The sequence below is a fragment of the Marmota marmota genome, unplaced genomic scaffold (genome assembly GCF_001458135.2).
Source record: "Marmota marmota marmota unplaced genomic scaffold, marMar, whole genome shotgun sequence".
Taxonomy (NCBI): Eukaryota; Metazoa; Chordata; class Mammalia; order Rodentia; family Sciuridae; genus Marmota; species Marmota marmota.
In genome coordinates, this window is record NW_026000241.1 from 7,569,643 (window position 1) to 7,589,058 (window position 19,416).

General features: G+C 57.0%; 2 protein-coding genes across 6 annotated transcripts; both read left to right on the forward strand.

Annotated features, from left to right (window-relative positions):
• Window positions 1-245: 245 nt before the first annotated feature.
• Yjefn3 (YjeF N-terminal domain containing 3) lies at window positions 246-9,676 on the forward strand. Of its 5 annotated transcripts, none has more exons than XM_048794869.1 (6): window positions 248-589; window positions 4,451-4,559; window positions 7,233-7,343; window positions 7,595-7,654; window positions 7,734-7,898; window positions 9,413-9,676. In XM_048794869.1, exons 1-6 carry the CDS (start codon window positions 531-533, stop codon window positions 9,656-9,658), a joined length of 750 nt encoding a protein of 249 aa, XP_048650826.1. In that variant the 5' UTR covers window positions 248-530; the 3' UTR covers window positions 9,659-9,676. The 5 variants fall into 5 exon arrangements, with proteins under 5 accessions (XP_048650827.1, XP_048650826.1, XP_048650828.1 ...); XM_015489315.2 differs by having other exon boundaries at window positions 260-589; window positions 7,541-7,654; window positions 7,734-7,884; XM_048794868.1 differs by lacking the exon at window positions 248-589 and adding an exon at window positions 646-1,665 and having other exon boundaries at window positions 7,541-7,654.
• Window positions 9,677-10,230: 554 nt separating this feature from the next.
• Cilp2 (cartilage intermediate layer protein 2) lies at window positions 10,231-18,394 on the forward strand. The gene is made up of 8 exons (XM_015489316.2): window positions 10,231-10,365; window positions 11,498-11,596; window positions 12,001-12,273; window positions 12,831-12,986; window positions 14,015-14,293; window positions 14,532-14,640; window positions 14,954-15,111; window positions 15,421-18,394. Exons 1-8 carry the CDS (start codon window positions 10,302-10,304, stop codon window positions 17,739-17,741), a joined length of 3,459 nt encoding a protein of 1,152 aa, XP_015344802.1. The 5' UTR covers window positions 10,231-10,301; the 3' UTR covers window positions 17,742-18,394.
• The last annotated feature ends 1,022 nt before the right edge of the window (window positions 18,395-19,416 follow it).

A 19,416-nucleotide genomic window follows, 5' to 3' on the forward strand; every position in this document is an offset into this window, starting at 1 on the left:
ATGTAGGGGGGAAGGGGGGCGGGTGGCACCACCGGATCACGTGGCATGGGGAATTCTGCAGATGTGACCCTTGATAACCTCTGTACATACCCAGGGATGTCCCCAGATCCACCTGTCTTCTGCTAAGCTTTCCTGCACCCGCTGAAACCCTGTCAGCAGCCCCTGCCCTTCTTGTCTGTGAGCCCCGAGTCAGGTTTGAGTCGTCCTCCCGTCTTCGCGGGGGGGCGCTCACCAGTGGGTGGGGAGTGCCCTTGTCCAGCCCAGGATCCCACAGCCTCTCCAGACTTAGTTTACTTGCCACTATCCCAGCCTGAACATCCTCTGGCTCAGCTCAGAGGCTCCCCTTCTGACACAGAAGGGTTAAGTCATGCCTGCTCTGACCAATAGTCACGCGCAGCGCCTTCGCGGCGCCTCCTGATTGGCGGGTGTGTTGGAGGGGCGAGGGAGGGGGTGGACTCTCTCGCCAGGGATGTGCTTAAAAGACAGTGGCGACCAAGAGACCGCGCTGCGCACACCCGCACACCTTGGCCATGAGCAGTGCGGTGGGTCCAGACCCGGCGGAGACGCCTGAGGAGCGGAGTTTCCTCAGGTCAGCCAGGGAGAGGGAATGGCGATGGGCATGGCCGGGGCGAGAATGGGTGGAACTGAGGCAAAAGTATGGTCCAAACAGGTCAGTGACATCAGAGAAAGGGATAAGGCTACAATGGGGAGTCCCTGGTACTGAAGGCAGGAGTGAGGCCGGGATGGGGGCGGTGGAGATAGACGCAGAAACAACAGGGATGAAGGACTGGACGCAGGGATATGGCTGGGTTGCAGCCGGAGGACCAGAGGCCCATCCCGCATCTGACTGGAAAGACAGCCTGCCTGTGCTTCTGACGCCTCCGAAGCTGTGTTGCCAGGGAAACTGCATCCGAGGCAGGCCTTCCCCTCATGAATTATTCATCAGCACCTCTAGTCACTCTGCCAACCCCAGCCTAACCAGGGCTTTCCTTCTCTGACCCTCTGTCAGGGACCATGGAGTCCCAGGATCCGATTCCCCAGCTTGGAAGAACTGACTTGAGCTCACAGGTTCTTGCACATCTTGGTGATCCACCCACCGGGCTTTCTTGTCCAGAGGAGGAAACCAAGGCTTGGGGAGGGAATTTGCTCCCTGAGCCAAGGCCAGTGCAGATTTTGAGAATTTGAATGCATAGGCCATTTGCCCTGGGGCTGGTCAAGATCTGTGTCCTCTGAACCTTGTGATGTAGGACTCCAGGTGGAGTATTACACCTTGCTGTGAACCAGATTCAGCAGCCCTTGGCCCACTGTCCACCCTGTGCCTCTGCTCAGGGCAGATATTGTCCAGAGACGGACTGATATCCAGATTCAGAAGTGAGTTGGAGGAGCTGGAGCTGTGGCTTCACCTGCTGTGGGGGTCTCAAACTGAGAAGAGATGGGGCTCCTTGGAGTGGGTGGAACATGGGAGAATAGAGGCAATAGGTTGGAGGCGTAACACGGTGCTTGTAGGCACCATGAGAAATTTGAATATTCTCTGAGCACTGGAGATCCATAGACAGGTTTTATGATGGAGGTGATGTGATCTGGTGTTCAAGCATTCAAAGTCCCTGCAGCTGGTGCTGAAGAAGAGTTCAAGGGGGCATGAGACTGCTGTATGCAGAAGGCCAGGTAAGTATTAATAGCAGAGGTGTGAGGGTGGAGAGAAGCAGATGAATCCCAGAGAGCTAGGGTACCAGTAGGGGTACCTTGGCCTAAGGGCTTCTTGCTCTTCCTGGAAGCTTTTTGGGAATGTCAGGCCCAGTTCCCTTTGGATTCAGTTCATTTCAGCCCTTCTGGGTCTGGCAAGGAAATCGAAGGTTGCAGCCCCTGTCTGGGGACTGAGGCTGAGGAAGCAAAAGAGTTCCTCACACTGAGCCCTTCTGAATCCCTCATTAGCAGATGACTGGCCCGGATTCCTCCCTCCCACTGAGCTCTAATCTCATGCTTACCTTGCAGAACTGCTACTGTCCCCCATCCCAAGATTCCTACCCCATTAACACTCTAGTCCAGGTAGGAAGAAAAGTCCCAGGTGACTGCCAGAAATCCAAACTTTGGGACAGAAGGAAAGGAGAAATGGGTGTTCCCTCCATCCTCTACTTCCTTCCCTGATCTATTGGGGCAGCAGCTGGAGTTGTCACAAGATGAAGATGGGGGAGCCAGGCACAGTGGCACACACCTGTAATCCCTCCTCAGCTTGGGAGGCTGAAGCAGAAGGATCATGAGTTTAAAGCCAGCCTCAGCAACTTAGGGAGGCTCTAAGCAATTCAGTGAGACCCTGTCTCAAAATAAAATACAAAAAAGGGCTGGAGATGTAGCTCAGTGGTCAAGTGCCCCTGGGTTCAATTCCTGGTATAAAAAAAAAAAAAAAAAAGATGGGAGAATGAGCCATGTTCCCAACCTGCCAGAGTCCTCAACCTGGACTTGAACACACCATCTCGGATGTGCTTACCTAGGAGCTGGACCACCTGCTCATCTGGTACCTTTTCCCTGCCGATCCTTAACTTTTAAAAATTTTTTTCTTTAGTTGTCAATGGATATTTATATGTGGTGCTGAGAACTGAACCCAGTGCCTCACACATGCTAGGCAAGCACTCTTAACACTGAGCCACAACCCCAGCCCGGGCCCTTAACTTCTCTCTGTATCAGCCCAGATACAAGACTTCCCTTACCTGAGTCTTCATCTCCTCATCCTCACAGACCCTCTGAAGTGTCTTCCTGACCACATTTCTCAGGCATTGAGTCCCTGCCTGCCTTTCCCCTCCCTCCCTTTCTTTGTTCTCACTCTGCTTCTGCTCTCAAGCATGCTAGACTTGTTCCCACCACAAAGCCTTGGCCCTTGGCCCTTGCTGTTCTTGCTACCTGGATTACCTCCCACCATACTCCACACCTCCTCCAGGGAGCCCCTTCCCACCGCCATCCTTTCTGCCCTTCCACATTCTGCCGACCATGGTGAATGGGGGGGTATTGCTGATCCCCAGCAGGAAGGGAAGGGGGCTTACTTGGGGGATGCTGGCATCAAGTTTTAGTCCCTGCTCTGTGGACTAACCCCTGATCCTGGAGTGAGGAACATCTTCTATGTCAGCTCTCCCTCTCCCCAGCCACCAAGCCTGTGCTCCTTGGAAACCCCTAAGCAAGGGCTGGGTTGGTCTCTGCACTTAGAAGAACTCAACACTTTATTTATTTAGGTACTGGGGATTGAACTCAGGGGCACTTGACCATGAGCCCCATTCCCAGCCCCATTTTGTATTTTATTTATAGACAGGGTCTCACTGAATTGCTTAGTATCTTGCTTTTGCTGAGGCTGGCTTTGAACTCGAAATCCTCCTGCTTCAGCCTCCCAAGCCCCTGGGATTATAAGTGTGAGTCACCACACACAGCTAGGTCAACAGATGCCCCCTCCCTCAGCCCTTTTTATTTCTACATAGAGCCATGCTAAATTGCTGAGACTGGCCTTGAACTTTTGATCCTCCTGACTCAGCCTCCTGAGTCACTGTAATTACAGGCATGTGTCACAATGCTCAGCTTCAACACCTACCATTCCTAATAATTTTTCAAACAAGGACACCCTGTTTTCATTTTGCACAGGACCCCATAAATTATAAAGTCCCTCTGCCTTCAAGTTTGCCAAGAGTGGAGATGGACCCCAGCAGTCACTCAGCAAAGTGGGTGACAGAGCTTCACTCCAAGCCAGGTGGTCCCATCTCTTTGGCCACATATACTTAAATTTTATCATTGTCCCTGAAGAGGGTCACCAAAGGGTCTTATAAAATCACTTGTCCCTTGGGCTAGGACTGTGGTTCAACAGTAGCCTACTTGCTTTGCATGTGTGAGGCACTGGGTTCGATTCTCAGCACCACGTATAAATAAAAGATCTATCAACAACTAAGGGAAAAAATATTAAAAAAAATAAAAATAAAACCACATGTCCCACATTCACCTCCTGGAGTGAGCCATCAAATTCCTCAGCAGCCTTCAAAACCGACCTTCCTCAGGTGTCCCCAGTCCACTCCACCCACTCCAACATCTTGGAGCTTGCTCAGTGATTCTCACTGCCTGAAGTCAATCCATCTCCCCCATCAAAGTCCTTCGCTCTCCATCACTGAGTTCCTCCTGCCATAGTTGGGGGCCTCTGGCTGGGTTTGGCGGCAACAGAACCACCATTGGCTGCCATGCACCCCTTCGACCACCAGAGGGTGCGCTCCTCAAAATTGTCTCCAACTTCCTAATGGTTGCTATTCACCCGGGGCAACTGAGGATGAGGGAGGATCTGCAATTCAGAGCTGCAGAAGCTACTGGAGGATAGGGGACATACCCCTTAACATTTGTGGAACATTTCTGGCTCCATCTGAGTTTCTATGGGTCTATTGTGTTTCTTTGTGTCTCTGAGCTTCTCTCCCCATTTTCTGACCCCCAGCACGGCGGAGGCAGCTGCCCTGGAGCGGGAGCTGCTGGAGGATTATCGCTTTGGGCGGCAGCAGCTAGTGGAGTTGTGCGGGCATGCTAGTGCCGTGGCTGTGACCAAGGTACTTGACCCCCGACTGCCTGACCTCTTGACTGACCCCAACCTGATCCAGCAGAGCTAAGGTCTAGCACATTAACCCTGTGACCAGGATGGTCCAGACTTAAAGAATCCTCTCTTTGCTTGAGGCTACTCCATCCCAACATTGAGACGGGGAAACAGCCCTGTTCCAGGCCAGAAAAGACCTGAGACTTAGGGTGTCCCCAGTCCACTCCACCCACTCCAACAACATCTTGGAGCTTGCTCAGTGATTCTCACTGCCTTAAGTCAATCCATCTCCACCGTCAAAGTCCTTCACTCTCCATCACTGTCTGAGTTCCTCCTGCCACAGTTGGGGGCCTCTGGCTGGGTTTGGCGGCAGAGACGGTCAGGGCAGAGGCAAGGGTTCCCAGAGACGTGGAGGCTATTTCTTGGATGGTGCGGGGCTCTTGAGGTGCAGACCCTGGGAACTACTGCATATCTTAACTGCCTGCTTCTGTGAACGTGGGAAATGCCACCCTCCTACAACTTGAGCACCCCAAACAACCCCGTGCTGATGATAGGGAAACTGAGGCCCAGAGGCAGGCCAGTGCCTGCCCAAGGGTTGGAAAAAGAGCTGGAATTCATTACAAGATGACAGGAGAGAGAAAGCAATAAAGGTACTGGGTGCTTGCTGTGTGGCCCACCAAGCTGGGCCTCAGCTTCTTCCAAAAAGGAGTAACGAATCCTCCTGACAAATCAGTCCATAAATGCAAATGCCTTGGGGAAGGGCTCCACAACAAAGCCAGGGTCTGGCAGTTTCCCTCCCTCCTTCTACTCCTCCCAACTCTACCCCTCCCCCCTCCCCTTTTTCCTTCCTGTTTTTCTTCTTCATCTTTTTCTTACCACTGGATACTTTTCTTTTTTTTTTTTTCTTTTTCTTTTTGAGAGAGAGAGAGAGAATAGTTTTTGGCAGACACAACATCTTTGTTTGTATGTGGTGCTGAGGATCGAACCTGGGCCGCACGCATGCCAGGCGAGCATGCTACCGCTTGAGCCACACCCCCAGCCCCTGGATACTTTTCTTAAAAACTCAGTATCTTTATGTTGATGGAACTTTTGTTGTTTTACTTACATGTTTTTCCAAATGAAATATCCTGGGTGAAGTATCCAAGGGAGAAGGAAATCAATGAGGATGAAAGCCATGAAAAGACACCCCGTGCAATAAACGCCTTGTGCTTGGTGACCAGACTGTTCCGTTTTTTGCACTGGAAGTCCTTCATTCTTCCAAAGTCCCTTAGTCCTAGCCAGAAGGATGTCCTCACCCTCCAGACTTGGGCTCAGCCCAGAATGGTGGAAGTCATAGCACTGTCATGATGGGTCGAGATCACACTGAGACCTCGGGGAAGAGAATAATCTCCCCTGTGCAGTCAGAGCTTAGACTGCATAGGCCCCTGGAGCCTGGCCCAGATACTCCATGTGCCTTTCAGGCCAGTGCCATTGTTTGTTGTCTTTCTTTGTGTCTTTTGTTTTTTCCAGTGCTGGGGTGGAACCCAGGGACTTTCACATGCTAGGCAAGTGCTCTACTACTAAACTATATCCCCAGACCTTTTTATTTTATTTTGAGACAGGGTCTCACTAAGTTGCTGAGGCTGGCCTTGAACTTGCCATCCTCCTGCCTCGGTCAGTAGCTGGGGTTACAAATATGCAGCACCACCTGGCTGTTGATTGCATTTGATAGAGGCAAAACTGAGGCTGGGAGAGAAGGGGCCGGGCCACAGAGAATCAGAGCAAGGCTGGGAATCAGACACCAGGGCCCTTAGCAACTGTTAAAAAGAAAGAGATGCTGGGCTGGGGCTGTCGCTCAGTGGTGGAGCACTTGCCTTGCATGCATGAGGCACTGGATTCGATCCTCAGCCTCACATAAAAATAAATAAATAAGGAAATTGTGTTCATCTGTAACTAAAAAAAAAATAAATAAGGAAGAAGAAAGAGATGCACACACCGACAGATAGACATGGGGGCACCTGAGGGAAAGAGTCGGACAAGGACACAGGATCTGAGAGATACAGAGAGACAAACACAGAAAGGGGAAGACAGGCACAGAGGGGAGATACACAGAAAGTGAAAGACAGCGGGCTGGGGATGTGGCTCAAGTGGTAGTGTGCCTGCCTGGCATGCATGAGGCACTGGGTTCGATTCTCAACACCACATAAAAATAAAATAAAATATTGTGTTCACCTAAAACTAAAAAATAAATATTAAAAAAAAAAAAGAAAGTGAAAGACAGAAAGACTCAAAGGAAAGAGATGAGTAGAGACAGAGACAGTCTGAGAGACACAGAGAAAGATGGAGAGAGTTATCAAGGCAGGCAGGGGTTGAGAAGTCCCCCTCCTTCTCCCCTTCTCCCCCACTCTGGGGCCTCCAGGAGGAGCTTAGCCCTGGAAACATGGGCGGGGGGAAGGGCAGCCACTGCGGTGGAAAAAGGTGGAGGAATGTCTGTGACTGGGGCAAGGAAAAAACAAACCGCACTGCCTTTGGGCGCTGGGGCGCAGGCCTTGGGCGGAGCTGGAGGCCCGCTTCCCAGCAGAACACCTCCTTCTGTTGAATCCTGTTGCCTTCAGGCCCCAGCCCTGACCCTCCCCTACTCCCAGCATCAGTTTCCCCACTTGTACAAAGAGGAATCACGAGTGTCTTGCTTCGCTGTGTCCCCTGCCAGGTGTTCCCTTTGCCTGCTCTCTCCAGGAAGCAGAGGACAGTGTTGGTGGTGTGTGGCCCGGAGCAGAACGGGGCAGTGGGGCTGGTCTGTGCCCGGCACCTGCGGGTGTTTGTGAGTAGCAAGGAACCCCTTGGCCTCCCAAGGTCACCCCACCTTCACCCTGCAGAAATTGCTTCCTTCTCTTGAAAAGAGTCCCCAAGGAACTTGGTCGCAGGACAAGTTTCAGAATATGCCATACTTGCCCGAGGTGAGGTCTGATGTGGATACCTGAGAGGACCCCCAGTGTTGACCCCTTGTCCCCCCTCCAGGAGTACGAACCTACCATCTTCTACCCCACACGCTCACTGGACCTGCTGCACCAGGACCTCACCACACAGTGCGAGAAGATGGATATCCCCTTCCTCTCCTACTTGCCTACAGAGGTCAGCACTGGGTGACCAGTGTGGGCAGAGGTGGAGGATGGGGCCCCAGGGCCACCCCTGAACTCACCTCTCTTCCCAGGTGCAGCTCATTAATGACGCCTATGGGCTGGTAGTGGACGCTGTGCTGGGTCCTGGTGTGGAGCCAAGCGAGGTCGGGGGCCCCTGCACCCGTGCACTGGCCACACTAAAGCTGCTGTCCATCCCCCTCGTGAGCCTGGACATTCCCTCAGGCATGCTGAGCAAAGTGGGCACAGTGGGACCCGGGGGGCTTGGGTGGAGGCCCCTGTACTCTGGCTCCTGGTGGCCCCAGCTTGCATGCCCAATCTGAGCCTCAGTTTCCCCAGAGTGGATGCTGTGTGGTCTCTGGCTGAGGCCAAGGGTCACACCCATCCCAATGATGGAGAGGATGAAGTGTGCCACCCCAGGTGACCTTGGATCCCCTCCTCCCCCCGTGCCCAGCCCCGTGTGCCCGCTGCCCACCCCTGGCCCAGTTGCCTGGGTAGACGTGAGCTCACCCAGCAAAGCCACGCCTGCCCTGGCCGCCGCCCCATGCCTGTTGGAACCATTAGGCGACAGGCAGACAGAATAAACAGCCGCTGGCCGCAGGACCCTCCATGGGGGTGGCTGGACTCTGGGGGATGTCCTCTGGCTTTCAGGATTCCAGAGCCATCCCAGCCCGGTGCACAGAGGAGGGGGGGCTGAGGGAGGAAGGGGGCCATCTGGGCTGCAGGCTCCTGTTTGAACAGGTAGCCTAGGACAGAGAGATTGGCTCTGATAGGTCAAAGTGATGTTAGGGGCCTTTAGTCTGCCAGTGGAGGCTAGGGTCAGAGAAGGAAGCATTATAGTCAGAGGGAGGAACCAGGGACTTCTAGTTAGTGGCCCTGGATTCAGGTCAGAGGCAAGAGAGAAGGCAAGGCCTCTAGACTGAAGGTGGATGCTCATTCAAGAGATGACAAGATGGTGGCTGGGTTGGGCATGTCGCTCAGTAATAGAGCGCTTGCCTCACAGAGCAAAGCCCTGCATTCAATCCCCAGCACAGAAGAAAAAAAGACAGAGGCTGTAGCCTTGCCAAGTCAAATAACAGGATCTAGTGTGAGGGCAAAGGCAGAGATCTTAGATCAGGGGAGGAGTGTTCAAGTCGGAGTGGGAAGGATGAATGTTCAAGTCTGGTGGGGAGATGGGTGTGTTCTGCTGGAGACAAGAAACTGGGCAAGGAGAAAGGTCTGATGGGGGAGGCTTGCCTGAGGGTGGAGACCCACGCTGGTGTCTGGCTGGAGGTCTGGGTGGGAAGAGGCTGTAGTCCAGAGTCTCAGGATTGTGGGGAGGCAGATATGCAGATAGGTACCAACCAGGTCCCAAGGCAGAGGCACAGGGATAATTGGGAAAGGACGGCAGGTGGAAATGATGCAGTCTGAAGGTAGAGGGTGGGTGGAGGAGGGTGGAGGAATAGTAGAATGGCAGCAGGACCAAAAAAGTGTGGGGGCAAAGGCTCTGGTCCGAGGCGGGCAGGAAACACCTCAAGGAGAGAGACTGGTCTGAGGGTGGAGGCTCGGTTCTATGGGTGGGCAGGTTGACCAAGACCCACGTGTCAGAGAGAGAAGCTGGGTCTGCAGAGGAAGCAGGTGTGGGGGGAGCGAGACTGCGGCCTGAGGGCAGAGGCTCGGTGGCGGGGGAGGGGAGACAAGGACAGGATTCTAGTCTGAGGGCGGACGACCCTTCCAGCTCCGGATCCTCCCTGCTCGCCCCCTCCTCCCTTAGGCTGGGACGCGGAGACCGGCGGCGACGCTGAAGACGGCCTGCGGCCAGATGTGCTGGTGTCGCTCGCAGCGCCCAAGCGCTGCGCCGGCCGCTTCTCAGGGCGCCACCACTTCGTGGCCGGCCGGTTCGTGCCCGACGACGTGCGCCGCAAGTTCGCCCTGCGCCTGCCGGGTTACACAGGCACCGACTGCGTCGCGGCCCTCTGACCGGCCACCGCGCCCGCGCCTCCTGGGCCTGCACCAATAAACAGATCTCCCACCACCACCTCGCTCCGCCTCCTCTGTGCGCCGGGTCGCCACAAGGGTAGGGGGTGGGGCAGATCGAGGAGGGTCTTCCCACCTGTCCCGTGGGGAGGCCCAACGGCGGGAGATCTGGAGGGGAGCTGTAGTGTGGAACTTCCCGCCGCCTTCCCCAAAAAGCTCCAACCCGAAAAATGGAGGGTGGGTTCAGGGTTAGGACTCCCAGACGCTCAGGGTAGCCTGAAACGGATAGGATCGAAGTTAGACGTGGTGGAGGACTTCCAGCCGCCTAAAACACGTAGGTCCGGGGAGCTTCAGGTTCGATTCCAAGTGGTATTTGGCGCAGGCAGCTTGGGACCCAACTTGGAGGATAAAGGGTGGGAAGGAGGTCCAGCCAGCGACGAGGAAACTAACACACGCCGGCCTGAGGGAGAAGGCAAAGTGGTGGGAAGACGCAGAAGTGGTTACTTGAGCCGCAGTCACACAGGTCCGGGGGCGTGGCCTGGCCTGCATTAATCGCTGCCTGCAAGGGGCGGGGCTTGCGTTGTGTCCCGCCCCTATGTTGAATCCCAGCGGCCGCCAGACCCGCCTGAGTCGGATCGGAGCTCACCGCGGAGCCCCGACCCTCCCTCGGAGGCTCGGACCTAGAGATGGCGTCACTGCTACCACTGCTCTGTCTCTGTGTCGCCGTAGAGCACCTGGCGGATGCCCGAGGTGAGACGCCCCCAGCCCTAGGCTCCCGGAGACTTGACAGCCAGGTTTGCGTGCAGCTACATTAGGAAAAAGAACAAGGCACCTACGTGCCTCCCCAGGGCTTAAGCCCCCTTTGCCAGCCTTGGAGTGGGGGCGATGGGGAAACGGAGCTCTGGACCATCGGGGTGGTGGGGGGGAGAGGATCTCTTATTCCCTGCCCTCCTGGAAGGAAGGCACAGTGGACTTGCCAGGAGTGTGGATGTGAACCTTAGGTTTTTTTGGTTTCCAGAGACGGTGGGGTGCCTGACCCACCCAGCCCCAGTTTTTGGACCCTGAATCACCAGGTCTCCTTTCCTAGACCAAAGGGTCAGAAACATTTCCTCCCTTGCACACACCCGCACCACCCAAAGAAACAATCCCCATCTCTGGAATGTCCTGCCATGGGGGCTGGTGATGGGCCCATTTCTCAGAGGAGATTGAGGCTCCAAGGAGGAAGGGACTTGTCTTAGGTTGTCACCCTGACTAGGTTATGTTCTTTTTTTTTTTTTTTTTGAATTTTAATATTTATTTTTTAGTTATTGGCGGACACAACATCTTTGTATGTGGTGCTGAGGATCGAACCCGGGCCGCATGCATGCCAGGCGAGCATGCTACCGCTTGAGCCACATCCCCAGCCCCTAGGTTATGTTCTTAAGATCAGAGAAGACAAGGTGGATTCCAAGGACAGATTGGGCCCCAAGTAAAAGGATGGAAAGGGTAGACCGAGGGAGGAACTTTTAATTGACCTGATGAAAGTGAATACATACAAGAGAATAGAGTCACAGTCAAATGAACTTGACTAAACTTGTGGCTGCTTAGCACACACAAGGGGTGATCTGAGCATGGGGGAGCAGAGTGGGACAGACTCCCCAGCTCATATGGAGTTGAAGCTGGACCAGAGAAAGGGACAGCGCTGCAGGAGTCTGGGGCTGGTGATGGAGAGGTTCTTGCAGGAGGGTGTGCTGTAGTCCACAGGGCTAGGGTTGGCTTCTGGCCTATCAGAGCCTCAGTTTTCTACCGTGTAAAATGAGAATGATCACCGCCTCCCTCTTGCACAAGGGGAGGGGGTCACAGTGGTCCCCATCACGGTCCTTCCTTTCCCCAACTCTTCCAGATGCCACCCCCGTGGAGGAGCCCACAGGAATTGCATGGGGTCTGCAAGGAAGGTCGCTGCACCCTGGCCAGCCCTCACCAGCCCTGGAGGACTGGGAAGGTGAGTCAGCTTGGTTTGGAGTCCCCTCTCTGCTGCGGACTTACATGAACTCGGGCTAGTGGGGTCATGAAAGGAGGGGACGCAAACTAAGTGAAAGCTCCAGAACCATCCTGGTGCCTAGACATAGCAGGTCCTGGAAGTGATGTCCCAAGGGACCTAAATTACCGTCTAAGTAAGAGACTGGTCAAACAGCAGCAAGATCTCAGCGTGCCCAGATGGGCCAGCTCAAGCACTGGGGCTGGGCAAGTGGAGGTCAATCGTTCTTTACAAGGTCCTGAATCTGGTCGCGGTCGTGGGCGGGCTGGAGAATGGGTGAAGGGAGCCCAGCAGCAGGTCAGGCCCTTGTACGACTGACGGGGGCCGACAGGCTGCGACCCGGATCTCAGAGCGTGCGGTGCTCGCAGAGGCAAGCGAGTGGACGTCCTGGTTCAACGTGGACCATCCTGGAGGAGACGGCGACTTCGAGAGCTTGGCGGCCATTCGCTTCTACTACGGACCTGCCCGTGTGTGCCAGAGGCCGCTGGCGCTGGAGGCGCGCACCACCGACTGGGCCCTGCCGTCCGCGGTCGGCGAGCGCGTGCACTTGAATCCCACGCGCGGCTTCTGGTGCCTCAACCGCGAGCAGCCGCGCGGCCGCCGCTGTTCCAACTACCACGTGCGCTTCCGCTGCCCGCTCGGTGAGGGCGGGGCCCAGGGTGGGGCGGGGCCTGAAGTAGGTGGAGCTGGCAACCGTAGGTGGGTGGGATCAGAATGTGCTGAGGAAGGGGCTGTGTGGACCGGGCTAGACAGCAAGGAAGGTCGCTGCACCCTGGCCAGGAGCACCCCTACGGCCAGGAGGGGACTAGTGAGGGGAGGGGCTTAGGAGCAGTTGTTCCCAGGTAGGAAGCACCGCAGATCATCCCCCTGTCCTTACCATGAGAAACACATTTCCTTCCCTCATTTGCTTATTTGTAATTGTCGTGCTCTGTAGGTGTCTTGAGCCCCAAAGGTATTCAGGAACAGGAAATAGCGGGGCTAACCTCAGAGACTTTATCCGAAAGGGATAAATGCCCTCAAAGGGCGTGCCAGACCAGCACTGATGGGGACCGTAGGCAGGAGTGCCCACCCTAGAATGCATATAGTGTGGGTGGGTGTGTAGTGGTGGTGGCCTTTGGCCCCCACATTGTCACCAGGCGAGGCGAGGCGCGGTTCCTGGGAAGGGCAGCTGTCTGACCTTCCTCTTTGCTCTCCACAGAGGTCGCCTGGGGCGCGTGGGGTCCGTGGAGTCCCTGCTCTAGGAGCTGTGGGCCGGGCCGTCGCTTGCGCCACCGCAGCTGCGCAGGCCCGGCTGAGGATGCGTGTCCAGGGCGTTCCCTGGAGGCGCAAAAATGTGTGCGGCCTTCGTGCCCAGGTAGGAAGGCGGGTATGGAGTAGTGGTCTTTTCGTGGGGGTCCGGTTAGGGTCGGGGTCAGGGAAAGAGGTTGGGACGGGGCCTGTTGAGGGACGTGCTTGGTGGGGAACTAGTTGAAGGACTAGAGAGAAGGGTTTAGGAGGAGGAAGCCGGGATGCAGCGACCATGCACCGAGGGCCCCAACACAGGCTAGGTGGAAACTTCTCCTTCCAGGGCCCAAGGAGCACTGGTGACTGCCACAGGGCTTGTGTCAAGCAGACACAGGCAGAGCTAAGGGGTCACTTTCCCTGTGTGTATGGCCCAATGTACAGATATCCCCACGGGCAGACCAATGTTGCTTCTTGTACTTGGGGTGCTCCTGAGTGGCATATACAGCCTCCACCCGCCCCCCACGCCCACGCCCACGCCCACGCAGACACGCGCTCACACCCTGGCAGACATGGTGCCTAGGCCCTCCCAGGGCCAGACACTGGGCCAGCCAGGAGGCGACTGGAAATTCCGCTTGGTCCTGGGCTCCACAAACACCGTCTGGACTGCTCTGGAGGAGCCTGCCGCAGGGTGGGGGCACACAGTGGCCAATGGTGGGGTCCCCACCCCACCCTGCCTGGCTCTGCCCTTTCAGAGCCTCTGCCCTGAAGTTTCCAGTGGAATTTTCCATTTTATGGAGAAGCCGTAGGTTTGGAAGGGGAGAGATGTTGTCTCCCCAAGACAGCCCCTGCTTAGATATGTTTTCTCCTGCTGGAAGGGGCCTCTCCGTCCTTGAGAGTCAACTTTTCTGTCCCCTCCTTCAGGACATCTTTCCAATCTCTCTAGATCCCAATTCCCTTTCCCTGACCTAGCCCTGTGGGCTCAGTTCCATCTCCCCCTCACACTAGGGGCTAATTTAAGCCAAGCCATGGTGACCTCTGATGGGCATAATGTGGGGCAGGGGAATCTCCAGGTGTGGCTATAGAGTAAGTGGAAAGCCCCACGACCACAGGAGGGAGTGTGGAAGCCTCTGCCCCTGCTGTCTCCTTGTGTCCCCCCAGGGTGCAGCCCTGACTTCTGCAGGTGCCCTGACCACATCCTTCTGGGTTTGGTGGTTACACCATCTGGGCGACCATTGTCAGGAGCCAGGGTGTCCCTGAGAGCCCGACCTGGCACTATAGCCACCAGTGATACCCAAGGAACCTTCCGGGTGCCTGGATTCTGTGCCAGTAACCAGGCCAATGTCAGTGCCCAGATGGATGGCTTCTCTGTAGGTGTGGCTCGGGCCCAGGCCAATGGCACCAACCTCGCTGTGGTCACCATTGTCCTTGATAAGTTACGTAAGTACCTTCACAACAGAGAGCATAAGGGGACTGAGGGACTGGGAAAGTTATTCTAGGTCACACTGAGCACTTGAAGTCCGGGGGAAAGAATTAAGATGTGACACAGTTGTTGGGGAAGGTATAGGCAGGTCAATCTCTGGGAGAAGGGAATGTATGGGGGCTTTGTTTTTGGGAAGGGTCCCTGGGAGAAGCTGTGGTGGGTCAGGGTCCTGATCTTTGCCACATTTGCCCCCAGGAAAGCCCTACCTGGTGAAGCACCCTGAGTCCAGAGTGCGAGAGGCTGGCCAGAATGTAACCTTTTGCTGCAAAGCCTCAGGAACCCCTATGCCCAAGAAATACTTGTGGTGAGTCTCTGGCCCAAGCTCAGGTAGCTCTAGTCCTGCTCTGGGGTTGGATGGGATTTCCCATGATTATGTGGTACCTCAAAGACATTCTAGAAGTGGATGCTGGCCTCGGTTTCCCATCTGGAGAGTTGAGGAAGCTTTGCCCAGGAAGCAAATAGATGGCAGAGAGGCTACCATGGAAATTAAGCAAACCCATCTCCCCAGCAAGGAGGCTGACCCCGGGGCAACCCCTCTGCGGCTCCCTGACCTGCTTCCTGGGGACAGTTTCACCTCACCCCAAGTGTCCCCATGGTGTTGTCCACCTACCACCCAGGTTTCACAATGGGACCCTGCTGGACAGGCGAGAACATGGGTATGGGGCCCACTTGGAGCTTCGAGGGCTGCGCCCAGACCAGGCTGGTATCTACCATTGCAAGGCGTGGAATGAGGCCGGAGCTGTGCGCTCTGGCGCTGCCCAGCTCATCGTGCTTGGTGAGCATCCTGGGCCTAGGTGGGAGCAAGCCCAGCCAGTGAACCAAGCCCCTACTCTAGCTAAGCCTCAACCCCAATTGAAACCCCAAATCCAAATGATCTCTGACTTTATTGAGTCCTACCCTGGCCCCCAACTAAACACCAACCTTGGGTTAATCCTGGTCTCAGGCTGACCCTCAAATCGCAGTCCTCACCTTAGGCTTGTGTCCCACTCCTGGGTTGAGCCCTTCACTCCAAATGTAGCCTCCAGCTGTGGCCTCCACAAACCTTAGCCTCTTGCCTTGACCTGGCCGATTTCGGGTTCCCCAGCTCCAGGCCAGCCAGCCTGCGACCCCCGACCCCAAGAACACCTCATCAAGCTCCCGGATGACTGTAGCCAGCCAGGCAGCGGCCCTGCGTACCTGGATGTAGGCCTCTGTCCGGACACCCGCTGCCCCAGCTCTGCAGGCTCAAGTCCCCGGTGTGGGGACCCTGGCTCCCGCTGCTGCTCGGTGCGCCGCCTAGAGAGCAGAGAGATACACTGCTCCAGCTACGTCCTCCCAGTGAAGGTGGTGGCCGAGTGTGGCTGCCAGAAGTGTCTGCCTCCTCGGGGACTGGTCCGGGGCCGGGTGGTAACCGCAGACTCCGGAAAGCCCCTGCGCTTCGCCAGGATCCTGCTGGGCCAGGAACCCATTGGCTTCACCTCCTACCAGGGCGACTTCACAATCGAAGTGCCGCCCTCCACTGAACGGCTGGTGGTGACTTTCGTGGACCCCAGTGGTGAGTTCATGGATACTGTCCGGGTCTTGCCTTTTGACCCTCGAGGTGCTGGCGTGTATCACGAGGTCAAGGCCATGCGGAAGAAAGCTCCAGTCATCTTAGATGCCAGCCAGAGCAACACGATCCCGCTCGGGGATATGGAAGAGGCGCCCTTGGGGGAGCTGGTCCTGCCACCGGGATCCTTCCGCCACGCAGATGGCAAACCGTACACTGGGACGGTGGAGGCCCGGGTAACGTTCGTGGACCCCAGAGATCTCACTTCGGCGGCTGCAGCCCCCAGTGATCTGCGCTTCGTGGACAGTGATGGTGAGCTGGCCCCGCTGCGCACCTACGGCATGTTCTCCGTGGACCTCCGCGCGCCGGGCTCCACGGAGCAGCTGCACACTGGGCCTGTGGCGGTGCGTGTGGCCGCAGACCAGATCCACATGGCCGGCCACACGGAGGCCCTCAAGCTGTGGTCCCTGAACCCCGAGAACGGCTTGTGGGAGGAGGAGAGCGGCTTCAAACGCGAGGGCTCCTCGGCCGCCCGGGTCCGCAGGGAGGAGCGCGTCTTCCTGGTGGGCAACACTGAGATCCGCGAGCGGCGCCTGTTCAACCTGGACGTGCCCGAGCGCCGCCGCTGCTTCGTGAAGGTGCGCGCCTACGTCAACGACAAGTTCACCCCCAGCGAGCAGGTGGAGGGCGTGGTGGTCACGCTGGTGAACCTGGAGCCCGCCCCGGGCTTCTCCGCCAACCCCCGCGCGTGGGGTCGCTTCGACAGCGTGGTCACCGGCCCCAATGGCGCCTGTCTCCCCGCCTTCTGCGACGCCGACAGCCCCGACGCTTACACAGCCTTTATCACGGCCACCCTGGGGGGCGAGGAGCTGGAGCCGGCGCCTTCCCGGCCTCGCCCGCGCGCGGCGGCAGTGGGCGTCACGCAGCCCTACCTGGACAGGCTGGGTTACCGCCGGACGGACCACGACGACCCGGCGCTCAAACGCAACGGCTTCCACATCAATCTCGCAAAACCCAGACCCGGCGTCCCCTCCGAGGCCAACGGCCCCGTGTACCCGTGGCGCAGCCTGCGGGAGTGCCAGGAGGCTCCGGTGAACGCCAGTCACTTTCGTTTCTCGCGAGTGGAGGCCGACAAGTACGAGTACAATGTGGTCCCCTTCCGGGAAGGCACGCCAGCCTCCTGGACCGGCGATCTCCTGTCCTGGTGGCCTAATCCACAGGAATTCCGGGCCTGCTTCCTCAAGGTGAAGATCCAAGGCCCGCAGGAGTACATGGTCCGCGCCCACAACGCAGGGGGGAGCCACCCGCACACCCAGGGCCAGCTCTACGGGCTGCGAGATGCCCGCAGTGTCCGAGACCCTGAGCGACCCGGCATCTCTGCGGCCTGCGTGGAGTTCAAGTGCAGTGGGATGCTGTTTGACCAGCGTCAGGTGGACAGGACGCTGGTCACTGTCACGCCCCAGGGCAGCTGCCGCCTGGTGGAGGTTAATGGGCTTCTCCAGGATTACCTGGCTCGGCACCCCCCACCCGTGCCCTCCGAGGACCAGGCTGCCTTTTCCATGCTAGCCCCCCTGGACCCTCTTGGTCACAACTATGGCATCTACACCGTCACTGACCAGAGCCCGAGGCTGGCTAAGGAGATCGCCATTGGCCGCTGCTTCGATGGCTCCTCTGATGGCTTTTCCAGGGAGATGAAGGCTGATGCCGGCACAGCGATCACCTTCCAGTGCAGGGAACCACCAGCCCGGCCCAACCTTTTCCAGAGGCTGCTGGAGTCCCCAGCGGCAGCGCTTGGTGACATCCGCAGGGAGATGGGTCAGGCAGCCAGGCCACAGAGCAGGGCTACCAGTTCCTTCAGCACCCAAAGGGGCCAGTGACCTTGTCCCACGACCTCACTTCCTTGCCTTGCTTTGGACTCCTTGTTCTGAGACTTCTCACCCCACTTCTTCCCCAGAGGCCCCCTTTCCAGGTTTTTGGGGTCTCATTCCCCTCCCCACCAGAATTTAGAGTTAAGAAAAAAACTAGGCGTGTCCAACAGTGGAAGTGTCAGGCAGGTGGGCAGTTTTCGCGGTGTGACCTGAGGTGAAGCTTGCTCTGACAGGGGTTGGAGCCAGCCTCCCGAGAGCCAGTCACCAGACTGAGGCCTGCAGAAACTGTTCCCTGCTCAAAAGCGGTTTCTGACTTTCACATGTGTGTTGACCTTGATTTCAGATAGTCTGCCCTTTGGCGAGAAGCCCTCTCTGCCTGTTGCTGAGCTTTATAAGATCCCCCACCCCAAGCTTTGTTCTGGGATTATTTATTGAAATAAAGCCCAGGGGGCTTGTTGTGGATGTCAGTGGGGGATCCAGGCTGGACCCAGTGAAAGTGAGGAAGGGGCTTCTTGTGGCCCCTTTCCAGGGGAAGCTCTGGGGATGGGGGCAGATTAACAATTCTCATGTTTGGTGCTTGGAAATCCCTTTGGTGGGGTTGGGGCAGGTGCTCAATTAAAAATGCTTTATTTCCAACTCATGATGTCAAGCTCTGGGGACTGAAGGACAGAGGTTGGGGCTACCAGTTCAGACAGGACATGTCAGAGGCACACATGGCCACATGTGGCCGGGGCATACCTGGAACAGGCACGTGTGCCCCAGCAGATGTGTCTGTGACACGTGTGTGCGGAGTCACTCTGGAGCCGTCAGAGCCTTTGAGGCCCTGACCGCTGAGCACGGTAGCAGCTGCCGCCCTGGCCTGGCCTCCTCAGCCAGCTGTGCCTGGCCCGAGCCCTGGAGCTGCAGTGGGTAGGGAGGGGCCTTGGCGGGGGAGCGCCTAGGACAGGCGGCAGCAAAAGAGGCCGCCCTGGACTTCCTTAGCTGGGGTTACAGCAGCCCCACCCAGCTGAGGTCAGGCCATGCCATGGCCACATGGTGACTGAGGTGCCCAAGGCCAGGGTCCCGGACTCTCTGACCTGGGCAGGACCTTCAATCTGGAGTTGCAGAATCATGACTGCTCACATTCCGTGTGTGTGACCAGGCAATCCTATGGTGACCCGAGGAGCAGGCACTGTTCTGATCACATCCCCAATTTTATGGAGAAGCTGAGGCCCTCAGGTGCTGGCATGAGTCCCAGCAGGAGTGGTGGCTCTCTGGATGACCCAGCAGGCTCAACCCCTCTACATGTACCCCAGGGGCTCCTCCGGCCTGGAGATGTCAATGTGTCATGGCTGGAGGAGCCTGCAGGGAGGTCTGGGAGGGGGCTTGGGCCTGGCTAACCATCCCCAGGGTCCTGGCAGGGAGGGGAGCCTAGAGCCTGCTAGAGCCTCTGAACACCTGGTCACCCACTTCCGTGATCTGCTTATGCAGCTGCAGCCATGTCATCTCTGTGCCCACCCTGGGGTCCCTGAGAGATCTCAGCCTTGAGGGGAAAGGGAGAGAGGGGCTCACACATGCAGTCCCTGACACACCCCTGGGGGCCGCTCCCTTGGCTCCTCTCCACGTGACCACACCCCAGATGCCCCCGCCTCCCACCCCAGGCCAGGCTCTCGGCTCAGCCCCTGGTAAGCCCCAAGCTCTTCAG